Source organism: Equus asinus, chromosome 30 (genome assembly GCF_041296235.1).
Source record: "Equus asinus isolate D_3611 breed Donkey chromosome 30, EquAss-T2T_v2, whole genome shotgun sequence".
In the NCBI taxonomy this organism is placed as follows: domain Eukaryota; kingdom Metazoa; phylum Chordata; class Mammalia; order Perissodactyla; family Equidae; genus Equus; species Equus asinus.
In genome coordinates this window covers 29,090,269-29,107,106 of record NC_091819.1, presented here as the reverse complement: position 1 = coordinate 29,107,106, position 16,838 = coordinate 29,090,269, and the positions used below count along the sequence as shown (strand labels likewise).

At 43.2% G+C, this 16,838-nt stretch overlaps 1 protein-coding gene across 4 annotated transcripts; it reads right to left on the bottom strand.

The window, feature by feature from the left end:
* Positions 1 to 5,567: 5,567 nt before the first annotated feature.
* Positions 5,568 to 14,194, bottom strand: ZBTB18 (zinc finger and BTB domain containing 18). Of its 4 annotated transcripts, XM_070501450.1 has the most exons (3): positions 11,542 to 13,473; positions 8,508 to 9,195; positions 8,253 to 8,395 (listed from the first exon to the last, which is right to left on the bottom strand). In XM_070501450.1, exons 1-3 carry the CDS (start codon positions 11,552 to 11,554, stop codon positions 8,386 to 8,388), a joined length of 711 nt encoding a protein of 236 aa, XP_070357551.1. In that variant the 5' UTR covers positions 11,555 to 13,473; the 3' UTR covers positions 8,253 to 8,385. The 4 variants fall into 4 exon arrangements, with proteins under 4 accessions (XP_044618718.1, XP_044618719.1, XP_014723154.1 ...); XM_044762783.2 differs by lacking the exon at positions 11,542 to 13,473 and adding an exon at positions 13,860 to 14,194 and having other exon boundaries at positions 5,568 to 9,195; XM_044762784.2 differs by lacking the exon at positions 11,542 to 13,473 and adding an exon at positions 13,763 to 13,916 and having other exon boundaries at positions 5,568 to 9,195.
* Positions 14,195 to 16,838: the final 2,644 nt, after the last annotated feature.

Sequence of the window (16,838 nt, the reverse complement as noted above, 5' to 3'; positions counted from 1 at the left end):
TCCGCTTCCCCTGTGCCTAGCCCAGCACCTTCTCCTCCACTTTTAGGATGAATAAACTGGAAGTCACTTTTGCCCCTTCCAGCTCTAAGCTTTTGTGATTTTAGATTAGTCTGAGTGGAAGAACACGCAACAGAGCAATCTGCAAGGGGACAGCGTCAGACACACAACATAGGTCTTCAAATAATGGAGAATAATTGGGCCATTAGATTATTATCAAATTCTGGCCATTAGATTTTTGCAATTTGAATAACAAAATTAACTCATTATTTCAAAAGGAACCAGTCCAGAATGCAAATTTTAAAATTCAGGATACAGATGTAAGCTTGGAATTGTTTTTGTTTATAATGCTTAAAAGTTACGTTATTTTAGGAGAGAGAAAAAATTATATATGTGTGATTAAATAAGAATAACAATGTGAGGATTGATTACCTCCTTCCTCGAGGGCGTTATTTGACTGAGTTTTAAACAGAAACACTTCAATCATTTGAAATCCTTCCATGCTGGTCAAGCCTAAAAACTGCCTGTATTTTGACTACAGTATTATTTTTACTGCAAGATAAGCACCTTGACAAAGCCAGTTGAGTAAACGATGACAAACGCTCCCTCCCTCCCCCTTTCGCACAGAAGTGATTCTAGCACTGCTCTGAGGCCTCCAGTAAAATAACATAGAAATAGAATGTGAGAAATCGCATTTTCTAGACTTCACACTTAGTATGAAAAACAAAACTTCATTGTGCCCCAACATATCCTCTAACTTTTTCCTTTCTCTTAACTGGAGGATTTCACCCAGTTCGGCTGTCACTGATCACAGTGAGCCCCGAGAATTGCCCCCGCTGCCTGGTCCGCAGCCGCGGCCCCCCTCACTGGATAGGTGCGGTTTGCCGGTGCAGACTGGTAACATAGGGCCAATCTCAAATGTAGTTTTGATTTCAAATTTGTTTCAATTTTTTCAAAATGGTAGAAATTCAGACACAAAAACAACTTGGTTGGAAAATTCAGTTGTGCAATGATGTCAAAATCACTCAATGCATAAAATTTACCCTCCTATAAGTAATAAAAGGACATTGAGAAAAACAGAGAACAGGTGATAAGTATGAATTTTAGTTTGAGTCTCAACAAAAATAAGAAACTAAAGGAATATTCCTTCTGCCAGGCTTCAGTTTCTTTCGGTTTATTCAGTTGCAAAATCTTGGGGATTCTGAAGAGATCTTAAGCAAATTCTACACTAACAACTTGTGTGTCGTGTCTGTGCTTTGGATAGAAACCTGTACATTTTTCCTTCCTGTCGCATCCTTAAGAGACCCTCTTTCTCAAAGGCAGTTATAGAAATAACTTTATAAATTAGCTTTTCTCGGAATATGGTTCTATGCTCAAATTTCTTCTATTCAATGAGGACTTTAAGTGACACAGAGAAATAGTTATAAATGAGAAGAAATGGAGGTTTTTTTACACTAAATACTAGATGGCTCTAACTTCTATGGCTATTGCTCACTAGCAATAAATACTTTTCTTAAATGTTTTTGTTATCTATTGTCGTACCATTGTGCTTTTCTAAACATTGTCCAAATAGACACATCCTTAGGAAGCATCGTCGTCTGTCCAGTAACATGCAAAAGGTATTTCAAGATTCCCAAACAGCTTATTTACATGATACAGTCCAAAGGAATGGTCCACAGAAAAGGTGTATGCATATTTTTAGTTTGCATTTAAAAACAACTTTAAGAGATTCAGACGAAATGCCTGAAATGCTCCTACTTTAATCAAAAATCACTTCAGCGCGTTAGACAGGCAAAAATGTGAGGGTCTCCAATAATCTTCTCAAAGATAAAGCACACACTGCATTGAGTATGATTTTTTAATGGAGTGAATATGTGCGTATTTATAAAGAGTTTCAAATAATATATTTTTTGAATCATAAATAGTTAAGATACATTCTTTTAAGCTCTGTCACATATCAAGAGTTAGCTCTCATTTGGCACACCACACAAAATAAGGTTATGCTGTTCTGTCAAGTTCAATATCATTATATATGCATTATGTATTGAAACAACAGATTTCATCTAGCCTATGTTTACCAATATTCACATACAGTTTTCTATGTATCACTCCATATTAACTACAAATATACTTTTTAAAAACTTCAATATTTAGGCCAATATGACTTTTTGAAATTCCTATATACTCATATTAAGCATGCATATTGAGATTTGATAAAAACGACTTGATTTAATGATTAACTACAGAGATTATAACAAACTGTAAATAAGTCATTTCCGTCAGTGGACTCTATGGGTGTCGCACAGCCTCTCAAAGCCACTCGAAATATCCTCACTGAAACTGTTACTGACTAATGGGCTACATTTTAAAGCCAAATTGGGTTTTCACTCCTCTCCTGCCAAACTAACTAGAGAGAATGCCTCCTATAGCAAAACGCAAGTTCAACTGCAAACCCATTCCTAAAGACAGTTGGAAAAGGGGAAGAAGTGCCTGAAAATTCAGGAAAAATCTTAGTCTTGAAAGAATTGTCTTGTAAACGACCCTTCAGCCAAAAGAAAGTACCACGCTCACATAACCTAGGAATTGTGATTAACAGTAAATTAGTAAATGTTAAAGCGGAATCAGGAAAGTTAACCGGATAACCTGTCTCTCAAGAAAATCTGATTCCTTTCAACTGCTTGAATATTTTAGGAAAAACTTATTCTATGAGCCTGAATTATCTGGATAATTCAATAATTTATTTACTGTAAGCAGATAAGGTATTTCGGGCTTAAAAGAAAAACTTTTCATCCTACTGTTTCATTTCTATGACCTCACCGTTTCCTGTTACAATGTTTTAAACTTGGAGTAGAGCTTCTTTTACAAGAAATTACAAAAATTAATTAGCAAAGATTTTTAAAGGGTCAGTTTGCAAAATTACTAAAAATTTAATTTCTAAAATCTCTGAAAATGAATTAATATTTCTAAAAACTTCCAGTGACATCAATTAGCTCTGACTGCTTTAGCTATCCTTTTATAATATTAAGAAAATCTAAGAAGGGGTGCGGAGGGCTACAAACATAAAATGTTTCTCTTTATGTAACTAAATTGATTTAAAGTCAAAAGATAGGTGGTTCTACAATTTAAACCAAAGGATCATGATCATACAAAGATATCTTGCCATACTTCTGTAGGCAAAAGGTAGAAAAATTTTAACATAAGGGGCAAAATCCTGTCAGTGTAATAAACTTGGACTATAGCCAAAATGGAACTCCTAAAAGCAATTTGCTTTTAAAAAATATAACTATTGTTTTATTTTTAAAACGGTATTATCTTCAGCATTTTAATGGCAAATGACTTTAATGAAAAGGCTTGAGCTCTTCTGTCCTGGATTTCAAAATTCACACTTACTCGATTCACTGTACCGTATCAGCAATTTCAAACATTGCAACAAACAATTATAACAAAAATTTAGATCAATATCTACAAATTAAATCTAAAATGATCTGTTTCCTACCCAGAGGTATGTAAAAGTTTCCATCATTATATTAGAAATCAAAGAATGTTTTAAGCTTTGTAGGAATAAAATGTAATCATACACTACAGGAAATTTTGAGATCTTAAGACTTTTCTTTCATTCTTATCTGATAGAATGGGATTTTTAAAGTCTCATTTTTATATACTTTGTGTTTCATTGCTAAAACTTGGGAAAGCCAAGGTTTTTTAGTGTTACTTCTTGGGTAAAAAAAAAAATTGTTTTCTTTGATGGTTCAAAACATTTACTTGGAAAATGAATATTTCAGCCATTTTAACGTGCGCCATTATGTAATTTTACCATGGTGTTCACCTTTTTCTAACCTTCCAATAAGCTGTTTGTAGATAATCAGGACAAGTCTGTATCCTTAACATTGTATACTTCTGGGACATTCCTGAGGGTACACCTAGCACATGATGCTAGGCCCACAGCGACCTACCTACGGCATAAATGATTATCTAAAAGAAACAGATGTTTGCAAAAGTAAGCAAAACCACGTATTTAAAATATACTTATGTATCAGCCAGATGTCAAAGGGGGGAGCAATCTGACTGATCTCCAAGATGATTACATGACAATTAATTTTCTTTCTTTAAATGGAGCGAATAAACAACTGATTCCCTCACTTCACTTATCAAATGTGGTGATTTATTAATACTCTGTTCCAGTTTTGCAAGGAATGTTTTAAGAAGTTATTTCTTCCAAATTACATGTCAAAACATTGTTTTTATAAGTGTGCCTGTTAAGTTTAAGATAATGTTCCTCATTTAAAATTAGATGCCAGTCAATGGAACTAAATTCTAACTCTCGACACCTTCAGAAAGCTTTGAGAGACCATGACTAGATACCACAGGAACTGAAAACACAAAATCTCCCTTTTGATAAGCTTGTAACTGCTCAAGAAATTATTTTGTGGAACTCAAATGTACATTCCCCTTTCACGTGAAACAATGTTCATTTGGTTAAAACCAAATGCGACTTGCATGGAATAGAAATCCTGTTTCAACAAAAAAGGGAAACGTAGGATTCCAAATTGTAAATTATTGACTCTGCTGTATGATAAAATCATTTGGATTCCCAGCCAAAGCCATCGGGAAGCTTACAAATGGTATATTTTCAGGCTCCACACCGTATAGCCGTTTTCCTATAGCAGCTAAGAATATTAACCTTACTATAGGCCATTTAGCCTAAGTGTATTTGACAGCAGTAATACAGAACCATGTTTTCATGTTTTCACATGTATCTCTAAGGCTGTAAGTTACGGGCAATTACAGATTTCAGGACTTAAAATAACTCTCAGGTCCATGCCGGCCCTGCAGGGCCGTATGTGACAATTCCTCTACCGTACTGTCTGGCACGTGTGTGTTCTGTCAATTCCTTGGGTCAACTAGCAAAGTTTCTCACCCTGATATGCCCAACGAGACAACCATGAAGTTGGGAACATCAAAATAATTAGGGGACAGGGTTCTGTGAATGGTTGCATGTGCTTAATTACATTTTTAAATTACAACTTGAGAATTAAAAACCTGGGAACTTTCGAGTTCTCCCAGCAATAAAAAGGATGTCTATAGCTAATCTTGAACAATCGAATGCCTGCTAATTCGATTGCATAGAATTCCAGTCATTAGCCAAGCAGTCTTCCAAATTAAGACATCCGGTCTCCTTCAATTTTCCACTTAAACCAGAGCACAGAAGAATAGATTTGACCAATCAACTTAGGATAAGATTATCCATGAAAATGACTTATGGTGTACAGATGAGTAGTTGTACAGCATATTATGAAAAACCTATGCTGCCGCTTGAAGTTTCATGGATTCACAGATTTCTAGGGAATTATCTTAAATGATCGAGATTGTAGAAAATGGGTCACATTTTTAAAATGTGCATTTAGTATCCTCTTGAATGACCAGAAGCAAAAATGTTCGCACATTTCCATTTGAGGGATTTAAGGCATTCTAATAATTTCATAATCTCTGAATATTAAAAATAAAGATCCCATGTATGACATTCAGGATCTATGTAGTACAGAACCACAACTGACATAGCACACAAGAAATTCTCAGTTCATATAATTTATTGCAGTTAGCACACAGTTTAAAAATTCACCAACACACCAATAGTACAAAACTAAACAGCATTATAAGTTATTCCCCCCTCAGGAAAATAAAACATACTATGATTGTCAAAGCTAGATGTCAGTCTAAGTTTTAGAACAAAGGAAGAATGTGAAACTAATAAAAGGAAAAAGCAATCACTCACAATGACCACAAAATGAAAATCCAAAGAAAGTCCGCTTTCTCACAGACATTGATTGTCCTCTCTAAATTAATAAAAATTATTTTAACATAAACTGTATTTAAAAAAACTAGAAACTCTTCAAGTAACTAAAGATAATGCTCCAAGGCCATTTTCACAGCTTTTTTTGTTTGTTTGTTTGCTTTAAATGCCATTACAGCCAAATTAACACACATTTGACCAAATATTTCCAAAACAGTCCAGCAACACACAATGGAGTTTTCCATTCAGTATCTTAAGCACAAAAATAGGCTATGTTTACAGTAGTTAAGGCGATCAAATTTTAAACAAAAGCTATTAAAAAAAAAAAAGGGAAAAACAGCAAACATTTTCCATGCTACTCCCATAGACCTTATTTGTAAGTGCAAGACAGGAAAACAAACACTGTGCAAAATGCTTCTGCCCTGCGTGCTGGCCACTAAAACCACACGTCGGGCTGCAGCCTCTGCTGCCGCGACACACAAAGTCTACTAACCCCCTTCCCCATGTCAATCAAGGCAGGCCAGTCCTTTCAGCCTGGGGCTTTTTCAGTCCATAGAATCTTTTCATGAGTTGGGGGGGGGGGCGGTGTTGGGTAAGGAAGGGGAGAGAAAGAAAAGGGGAGCAAAAAAAGAGAGAATGACCTATTGTCAATTTGTGCAGTAGTTATTCTAAAAATGCTCAACTGGGTAAATGTGTACACCTAAACTTTGAGCTGGCATGGGTCTTGTGCAATTAGAAGTTTGTTATAAATGCACACTGCACATGCAAATCTTTAAGCCGTTTGTAAACATTTATATTTTCCTTGTTATGTAGCGAAGTTATCAATTTGCAGCTTAAGTTTTTATTCAGCTTAACAGTTTCAACTTAAGGACAGTGGGAAAGTCAATTTAAATTATATAAAATAAAAATAAAAACAGTGCATTTACGTTCTTCATAACACCAGTTTTTTTCCAAATGGTGCTATTTTTCTAAGGAAATTAAATAATTTTAAACTCACTCGTTAAAGTTATACAATGCAAACAAAGACAAAAAATATATTGAAACTCATGCATTTCTGTAGCGTTAATATTTACTTTTCAAGACTCAACTAAGAGCATCAACACAACCTGTCAAGTTCTTTGACCCCCCCAGCCCATGTAATCAATTACAGTATACAATAACAGTAATTCACATTTTCAACACAGAGTTCAACACTGCTGAAGCTGCACTATCCTTGTTCGTCCCAAGCAAACCTTCACAGACAGCGTCCCAGTGATCCCAGTGTACTCTCAGAATTGCTCTCATTGGGAACCGTCAGAAAACCAGAAGTTGCCACAGAAAGTTTTAAGTCAACTGCTTGTTTAAAAATAGATAATCCAGCATTTCAGAAATTTTCCATTTGGGTCTAAAAGCATTCAGGTTTCCAACAGCCAGAAAAGATTCATGCAATTTGAGACATATAAAGAGGCTAATAAAACTGGAGGGAATTTCTACTTTAAAAAAAAAAAGTGGGGAAACGAGAGAGCTCAAAAGACAATGCAATGTTGACAAAATGAAGCCCTAAGAAAGCCTTTTGTGATAGGACGATTTGTTTCAAAGGTTCTTATTGGCCCACTTCCCCTGCCCCCTTGAAAGCAAAACGCCTCTCTATTCTCGACTTGCGCTAAAGTTTCTTTTATCAGAATGCTAAATTAGTGAGATTCTCATGCTATTCTAAAGTGCAAAAACAAGTTAATATCCCAACTTCTTAGTTCCAGGAAACAAGACTGCTTTTAGACCGTACCACAACTAGATAGAGATCTATTTATATATATGTATATATATATTATTTATATATATATAAAATTATTTCCAGAGTTCTTGAGAGCTATCTTCTAAGGTCCAGTCTCTGACAGCGGGCAAGCTCAGCGCCTCGCTTTTGACAGACAAGGAGTTCACCAACTCACAGTGGAACTTGCGGATGTGTCTGTACAGGTCCCCGGACTGCGTGAACCTGCGCTCGCACCACTTGCAGGCGTGCGGCTTCTCGCGCGTGTGCACCACGGCGTGGCGGCTCAGGTTGTGCGAGTACTGGAAGCTCTTGCCGCACTGCGTGCACGTGTAGGGCTTCTCGCCCGAGTGGGTCCTCTCGTGGCGCTTGAGCGTGTACATGCACGAGAAAGTCTTCCCGCACAGCGAGCAGGTGGGCACGTTGACGTCGGCGGCCGGCTTGCTGCGGAGGCCGTCCTGCTCGCGGAAGTGCGTGCTCAGGTGGATCTGCAGGATGTGCGGGCTGGGGAAGACCTTGTTGCACAGGGGGCACATGAAGATCTGGCCGGCCGGGCTCAGGATGTTGGAGACGTAGGGCAGCAGGCTGCTCTCCATGCTCCCCTCCACCTGGACCCGCTCGTTCTCTGGGGTCATCATCTCGTCGTCACTGGCTTTGTCCTCCCGCTCGAGCTCCCTCAGGACCGAGTCCTCCCTCAGAGGAGCCAGATGGGCCGGCTCATACTGTACCCTGTTATTAGTGCTCACACTTTCTTTCACAGTGCTATGTTCCATGTCATAGTCATTAGTGCCAACATCACTCTCATCACAGGAAGCCTCTTTCTCCACCTTCACCTGCACCAGGTTGCTTCTCAGCACGTCCTGTGAAGAGAAATAAGAGCTGTTCAGATTTTCAACTCCTGAAAGGCTGGACTTGACAGACAGGTCCAGCACACAGTCAACATCTGCCGAATCCCTCACGGAGGTGACAGACCTCTGGGACAAAGACTCTGTTGAGCTGCAGGGGCTGGCTACTGTTTTTCCAGCTGCTGTGGCGTGTGGCTCTGCCTCTCCGCCAGCCTGGGGGATGCCTGCTGAGTCTGAGGGCAATCGCATCCACATGTTCCCAGGTTCGGCCGCCAAGTCTCTTTTGCTGGGCAGGATGTTCAATTTTTCATCGTCTCCTTCATCTTCGTCACTGGGCAAATCCCCTGCCATGTGGCTGCTGCCATCCGAGAGACTCTCGACTTTGTCTGAACAACTTGAAGCATCTTCTTCCTTTTTGGTGCTGTCTGCCTCCGTGGTGGCTTTCTCTTTCAGCTTCTTTTTGCAGACTTTGACAATGTCATACATGTGGAGATAACTGGCAGCTGCTAGCACGTCTTCAATGGGCAAGTCTTTGAACTGGAGTTTCCCTTCATACATGAATTCAAGCAGGAGAGCGAAAGCTGGGGCTGTAACAATGTCGCTGTTCAGATGAACAATGTCTCTTTTGTCCAGCTGGTCCTTGTAAAAGAGGTGGAAGTACATGCTGCATGAAGCCAGCACAGCCCGGTGCGCCCGGAACTGGGCATCTCCCACCAGGACAGTGCAGTCACACAGAAAACCCTGATGCCTCTGCTCGCGCAGACACTGCAGCAAATGTCTGCTATGGTCTGGAAACTCCATGCTGTCTTCATAACCTGGGGAGAGAGAAATTTCTCATGAGAGCCTGGTCAGGAACAACGTTTCAATGCTCTAATCCCCATATAAAAAAAAATAATTCCGCTTGGGCCGCTGAGGTCCATGTCCCTGAATTTTAATCAGGCTTATGACCCAAGAACCACAGATCACACGCACGAATCCTAAATGCGGGAAGAGAAACGGCCCCTTTCCCCACTCCCTGACCCCAGCCAAGCCGTCTCCCATACATCTCCACCCTCCTTGGACTTGTCGTCAAGTTTTAAAAGCCTTAATTTCAGTAGAGTCTCTTACTGAGAATGAGAATTTAGAACTCTTTCAGAAGAAATTTAATTAACTCTAGTCATCAAATTATGTCCTAAAAAAACCTAGAAAATGGCTTTAATTTCAAAGGGAACAACTCATATAATGAACAAAGAAAAGTCCCAAACACATTCTGGAAGATTCAGAAAACTTGTTCAACCATTCTTTCTATTTTATTACTTTTGATACTTGACTGCACTTAGAAAGCACAATTTAAACACACACATTTGGCTGAATCAAGGAAAAAAATGAAATCGCATAATTAGTCCAGAAATTAGCAAACAACTTACTCTTAAAGTCAGAGTGTTACAACAACAAAAGCCCTGTGTATAAAAACAGATGTTAATGCCGTAAGATTTGCAGGTATGGCACACATGTACCAGATCAGAAGGAACTACACCAGCAGATGGAAAAGATCATCTTTACTATGAACACATCCAAATACTTTTTTAAATGAATTGAGAAAAAAATGGTTCTACTTCTTTGTGAAACCTGTACATCTAGAACATTAGAGGCCAGAAGGGCTTTATTTAACTCTGAAAATTCTCACCTAAACTTTGTGATACGTTGCAAAGCAAAATGAGTTCCATATTAAGATTAATTGAAACTCTTTAAATAAAGGTATACTACGTTCAAGTGAAACTCAAAAGCTTTGCGGGTTCATCATCCCCCCCCAAAAAAAGCCTCTCTAGAAAAAGAGAAACTATTTTTTTTTCTGACTCTGCCTTACCTCAGTCAACAGAAAATACTTTGTTTCAACATAACTTGATATATTTTGTTTTCCCCACTAGCTTCTATTCTTTCAAATATGCATTGTTGCCCTTGTTCTCTGGTGAAGGAGAGTGAAACGAAGGGAGAGGAAAGGCAAAGATGTACAGAGGGTCAAAATTCAACTCCTTAAAAATAAAGACGACCCAACTTCCCCTTTCCTGTGACCAGAAGCAAGGCTCCACACTACCCATCTCAGACTGCATTTGGGGAATGGACACACATTAATTTAATATTCAGAAATTACTTCCCTGCTTCTTCTACACTTTGCCCAAGATGGACTAAAACTTTCCTCCTAACCCCAAATACATTCTGCAAGATGCCACTGTTAGAATAAACCAAGATTTACAATACAATCACTTTAAGTGCCCCACAGCTAACATCAATCCTAATCCTTGAGAGGGCTAAAAATAAAGATTGGAGGGCAGCTCACAAGGTAGCCGTGATCAAATTAGGAGGCTGAGAGGACAGAGAGGGACGAAGAAGGAAGCTTATAAACATCTGATCCAGCTGACTGTGGCCATATGGCAGCTGCTGCCCAGATAAAGAGATTAAGAACAGAGGAGTGCGATTACAGCTGTCTGGCCAATTCAGGCAGCTCAAATCTACAAGTTCTAAATTAGTCGCTAACACAAAAACTCCTGCAAATAATTATTGTTATGCTGAAATAAAAGATCTCTTAAATATATATTTGAAAGAGAAATGAGGAAACCAGTCAAACTATTCTCCTGGGGACAAAAGTTTTTTTTTTTTTTTTTGTCTTTCTAAAAAATCTTCAGTTTCAAAAGCACTCCAGCTGTATGTTTCAGTAGCGCTGCTGAATGTTTTGAAGAATAAAGTTTCACAGTGGAATTAATTACACAACAATCTAGCTTCTTAACTAGAAGAATCTTCTCATATAAGTTTGAATGCTGGATTCCAGACAGTTTACTACTTCTCCCCCACAAAAAGCAAAAGGAATTAAATAGCAGTCAACAACAACAAAAAAAGGATTTTAATCCGAAGGGATCTCAAAAAGCAGTATTTCAAAGCCTTTCTTAACATTTCAAAACTTGAAATATTTCTGTGTATTAAAGTTATTTACTCGCTCAAGCAAAAGGGATAAAAATTAAAACTAAACAAGCCCAAGACTTTCAACTCCAATAAGATGTTCATTTAATACTCAATTTCATATATTATTCCTAAACTGGGTTAGAAAAGTAATGTGATTTTTTTAAATTAAATAAACAAAACACCAAAACAGAAATATGCTCAATCTAATCTCTCGCTACTCCTACCTTTAGGACACATAAACCTGATTAAGTCCTCTCCTCGGAGTCTTGCTGGCTCCAGGTCTGTTACATCGGTGGAAAAAGCAGACTGGGAGAGACAGATGCCGAGTGGAGAGGATGTTCGAGAGGGAGGAGATACCTTCTCCGCCACAGATCCGCACACACTAACTCCCTGTCTGTGTGTTAGAATAAAAGGCTGAGGGATGGCAGGCTGTCAGCTGCTCTGACATCATGTTCAGATGGAAATGCTACCTCCAGCTGTGCTCCTTTTAATGCCATATGCTACTCCTCTACACTCCTGCCACCAGCTTCTTCTTAGGAGAACTTTTCTCTTCTGTTAGTATAAACAAAATACTTCAAAGTCTCCCTTTTTTTCCAAACTTTCTAACAGAAGAAATTGAAAAACTCAGCATATGGAGTTCTACTGTATTTATGGAATCGCAACACTTCTGTCTTAAGTTGGTGGACTGGCTTACACACTGACGGCACACTCGAGCCACGGTGCTATTCAGGAAATCCAGATTCACTTTTATTCAACTCGAACGTGAAGTTTCAAAGGCAACTTAGGGATATTTTTAAACCAACTCATTTGACATCTTCAGTCCCATTTCAACATTATTACGGCACTTTCATTTTTTTTTTCTGCTGAGATAATGGCATACATGTCTCAGAACGTTGGAGGACTGTTGAGAACTATTACTTCAGCCTGGTTCACCTCCATATTTCACTCTTCCTCAACTACTATCTACAACTACCTCTCAGTAACATTTCTCACACTGCCAGTTAATGCAAATTTCAATTCTCAGTATCAACAAGCTGAAAACGCACTTTCTGAAATCCTGGAAGGTACTTCAGTTCAATGAGACACATTAATAAACTGACAGAACCTGCCACAGTCACTTTTATTAAATGCACGCTGCACCTGCATATCTGATCTGACTTTCCGCTCAGAAAAAGCAGAACGTTGTCTTCCCCTTGATCTGTGTTCCATAACAATCTTTTTTTGGGTCACTCTGTAATGTTCTCGATCACAAGAAAACCTTTCAGGGAGAAAGGGGGAGGGAGGGAAGGAAAGCCAGGTCTAGTGAGTTTGGGAACTTTTTAGCTAGACTTTATGGGTCTTTTCGAATGGCTGATGAAACTGGCTGGGCTGACCGTTGCCCCGCAAGGTGCTGCGACATCTGTGAACTTCAAATACATCTCCGTAGACTCTGGGGAGCCTGAGGGGCAGAAAAGGAGCTGGGGCCTGAGGCGCAGTGTCGCAGCCCTGGTGAGAACCACGCCGTTCTCATTCGAGAGCCGTAGCAAGAGTTAAAGAGGAACAAAAACCAACGTCTGCCCCGTCCTCGCTTCCCCAAAGTCACAAACCTAACTTTCTCTCACTTCGCGACGAATGACAGAATTATGAGTGCCTATTTCAGGCGGCACTGTTCACAGATAAATTCCTTCTCAGCCCCACCACCTCTTCTCCACCAACGCCCTCTCCCCACTCCAACATATGAGACATTAATCACCCCATCTACCCGGTGGGGTGGGGGGTGAGTGACACTTTAATGAGTCCCGAGCACCGCAACGGGCCAGCGGCTCGCACTCCACAAGCAACCCCTCTACGTCTCGCTACCGCGGGTCCAAGGGTTTGTGAGGCTGGGTTTTTGTTTTTCAAAGAGGTGGGGCGGGGGTGCGGAGTGGGGAAGAAATGCAAATCTTGACGTAGTTGGTTGTGCATTCAACACTCGGGGAAAGAGGAAGGTTAAACCACAGGGAAGGAGGTGGAGGGCGTAGAGCCGGTGCAGCAGGAAAACACCTTCGACAACAGCCGAGAAAACAGACCCGGGTCACGGCAACAACAAAAGAAAAGTCGCCAGGAGCAGCCGGGGGAGGGGGCGGCGGCTCGCGCGCCCCGCCGCCGCGGCCCGGCCTCGGCCCCGCGCCCGCCCGCGGCCCCCGCCCCTCCCCCGGCGCCGCCGCAGCTGCACGGGTCCCCGGAGCCGCGGCCGTCCCGGGCGGTGCAGCTGCGGCGGCTCCCACCCCCGCCCCCAGCCCGCGCCCCCCGCCCCGGGAGGCGCCGCCGCAGCTGCACCGGCCGGGGCCGCCGCGCCGCCCGCAGCTGCACCGGCCGGGCGCGGAGCCGCGAGCCGCCGCCGACCCCGCAGCTGCGCGGCCCGTCCCCGCGCCGGCCTCCCGCAGCTGCGCCGCCCGCCGCCCGCCGCGCCGAGCCCAAACTAACTCCACTCCGGGCGCCGGCCCGCCGCCGCACAGCTGGGCCCGCCGGCCGGCCGGCGCGGAGGGGCGCGGAGCAGGGGCCGGGCCGGCGCCGCACTCACACGGAGCGGCCCTAAGTCGCCGCGTCCCCGCGCCGCGTCCTCCGCCTCCTCCGCCTCCTCCGCCTCCCGGCCGCCGCCGCCGCCGGACTTGGTGGGCTTCCTGCGCCGCTCGCCCCCCTCCCGCCCGGCCCCCCCGCCCCCCAATCCCGGCTCCGTCGCCCGCTCCGCCCGCCCGCCCCCGCTGGCAGCCGGAGGAGCGCGGCGGAGCGCAGAGGGCCCCTCTCAACGGCTCCCCATGGCAGCAGCCCAGCGGCGGCCGCAGCCTGCCAGAGCCAGCGAGGGAGCGGGCGCCGAGCGAGCGCGGAGCCGCCGGCCGGGGGCGGGGCGGGCGGGGGCGGGGGCGGGGGACGCACCACGCACGCACGCGGCGGCGCCGGCCAGATGTTTCCCCGCTCCGGCCGCCCCTCTCCGCCTGCTCCCTCCCTCCCGGCGTGGGGCTTCTGCGATTGACCGAAAGCGGCCGGCCCCGCGCTCACGCCCGCCCCAGCCCGCCGTCTCCGCCAATAGGAGGGCGGCTTCTCGGGAGGGCGGAGGGAGTGGCGGGCCGTCGTCGGACTGACAAAGGGGCCCAGCCAATGGGAGGGGCGAGCCGGAGATGCCGCTCGCGCGGGCCAATCGCAGCCAGGCACTGCAGGGGCGGGCGGGGCCGGGAGCGAGGCGGCGCGGGGCGGAGTCCTCGGGCGCGGCGGCGGTGGCGGCAGCGGCGCCCCTCTGGGTGACTTGGCCGTGAGAAAGTGAAAGGAGCCCGCAGGCGGCGGCGACAGCTGCGCGGGGAGGGGCTTGTTTCCAGGCTCGGCGGCCTCGCGCGCCCTGGGGGTGCGGAGCGAGCTCTCGGCTGTGCGCCGCGACCGCCGTAAACACACTTTTGATCTAGGTGGGGCTCGGCTGCTCCGGGTCGCGCAGGTATCCTCGGGAGGCGGCGCGCCGGGACGCGGCGCTCGAGGCCGGCGCTGGCGGGCCTCCCTCCGCTCCCTCCGCCGGGGACCGCGACGCCTGGGTCGCCGCCTGCCCGAGCGCCGGAGCAGCTCTCCGGGTGCCGCCGGGGCGCCGCGGGCGCTGGGCGTCCTTCTCCTCCCGCCGTCTCGCCGCAGGCGGAGCTGAGCGCCTGCTCCTCGCGGAACCCTCATGGCACGTGTGTTCTTACACTGTTACAAGTAAACGTTCCCAAGTGACCAAATTTTAGAGATCTGTAGTAAAATTGATACTTGCGCAAACCTTACCCTGATTCCTTAATTGGTACGTATCCAGCCACAACGTTAAACCACCGAGGGAGGATGTAAGACTGTTGCACCGCTTTTCCCTCCCTTCAGATAAACTTTTATTCGGTTCTTGTTCTTTGCAGTTAAACTGTTAAACGGCAACAAAGAAAATGTAGAAACTTCTACCGTCAAAAACGGGAAATCTTGTTGAAGACGCAAGAATTACAAGTAAAACGTTGAGTAACAAATGAGAAAAATGGTTCAAGAAAATAAAATAGAAAACTGCAGAGTGAAGAAGTCAGTACACTAGTAATTGTCGAATGAAACGTGTTTATTCTTTGCTAACTGAACCGGGGCTGGCAAGCCTGTTGCTAACCAACTTGCCAGGAGACCTTTCAACTGGGCAAAATGTGCTTTCACTTTGTTCCAGGTCAAATGGGCGAACTAAGTTGGAAGCATTGTGTGGGCAAATCAGACATGTTGAATTACTAATGAAGTGAAAACAGGAGCACACAAAATTCCTGCAACTGAAATGCTATTGGAATATTCTGCTGGAAACAGTAGTGTTGTTCTCCTTTTCCCTCAACCTTTGCATATGTCCTCGTGATTGATCACTGAGGTCAAGGCCACGTATGATAACTAGAGTTTGTTATTTCTTGAAATATATTGTTGTATCCATGCTTTCGATGAATTTTAGATCTTTTGGTCTGTTGGTAGAAGGCCCAATTTCAGTCTGACCTGTTTCAAGTTAGTGAAATTTATAAATGTTCTTGATGGATGAAATACACTATAAAAAAAAAAAAAAGACACGAAAAGGAATACATTGCCTTGCCAACAAGTTCAGGGAAAAGAAACGTTTGCATTCTCAAAGCTGTTTCTTACCTACTAAAAGTTAAAAGTAAGGCAAGTAAATCAAGTGAAATAAAGTAATTGATAGTGTCAGGATATTAAATAATAAATTCATGAGAAATTTAGAACATTCAGATTATCCACAAAAAGCTTAGAAACTCGGCGCTATGGCGTGTGGAACAGAGTTACAGCTCTAACAAAAAGGTTTGTGGAACGCACCTGCAAGTAGGACAACAGCCTCAGAGAGGTGCGGGGGAGACACCGAAAGGTGTGAGCATTGTTTTCTAGATCTAACAGTCATTGCCAGAGTCCATTTTGAGAGCTGAGTGGTGTAGCCAGGAAATATAGATTAGGTGGATATTTAGGGAAACAAGTATGTTGTCCCTCAATTATGTAAAAGATTTTATAAATTTATGAAAATGCATGGAATATTCATACATTGTCAGAATCAATAAAAATGTTTCTAGAGTATTTATTGTGTTCAAGGAAGACAACAAGAAAGTATGAGAGAGCTTCTCTCCTTCCTGGGGTTTAAATTTAATTGGGAAAGAAATGGCATAAATATATAAAAATTTGAAACAATAGAGAAGCTAAACAACAATATAATAGTATGTGAATGTCAGAGCTAAATTTGATACTTAATTGTTACCGCTGTCTTATTCCTGGTCCCTGGTGTGGTTGTATTTCTCTGCCCTTTTTTTAACATTAAAAACAATTTTTTTTACACTCTGACTTTATTTTGAAGTGTCATAAACTTACTGTTAAAATGGTACTTTTAATCATTTTGGAGAATCGTCAGCATACAAATTGTAAGTAAGTAAAATGAGACCGATGTCAGAGGTATCGTACAGAATGACTGCTGTTTTTATTGAGCGTCCATTGGAAGCATGGAAGGTAGTAAGTCAGACTCTAAACAGCCCGGCAGGCGAGC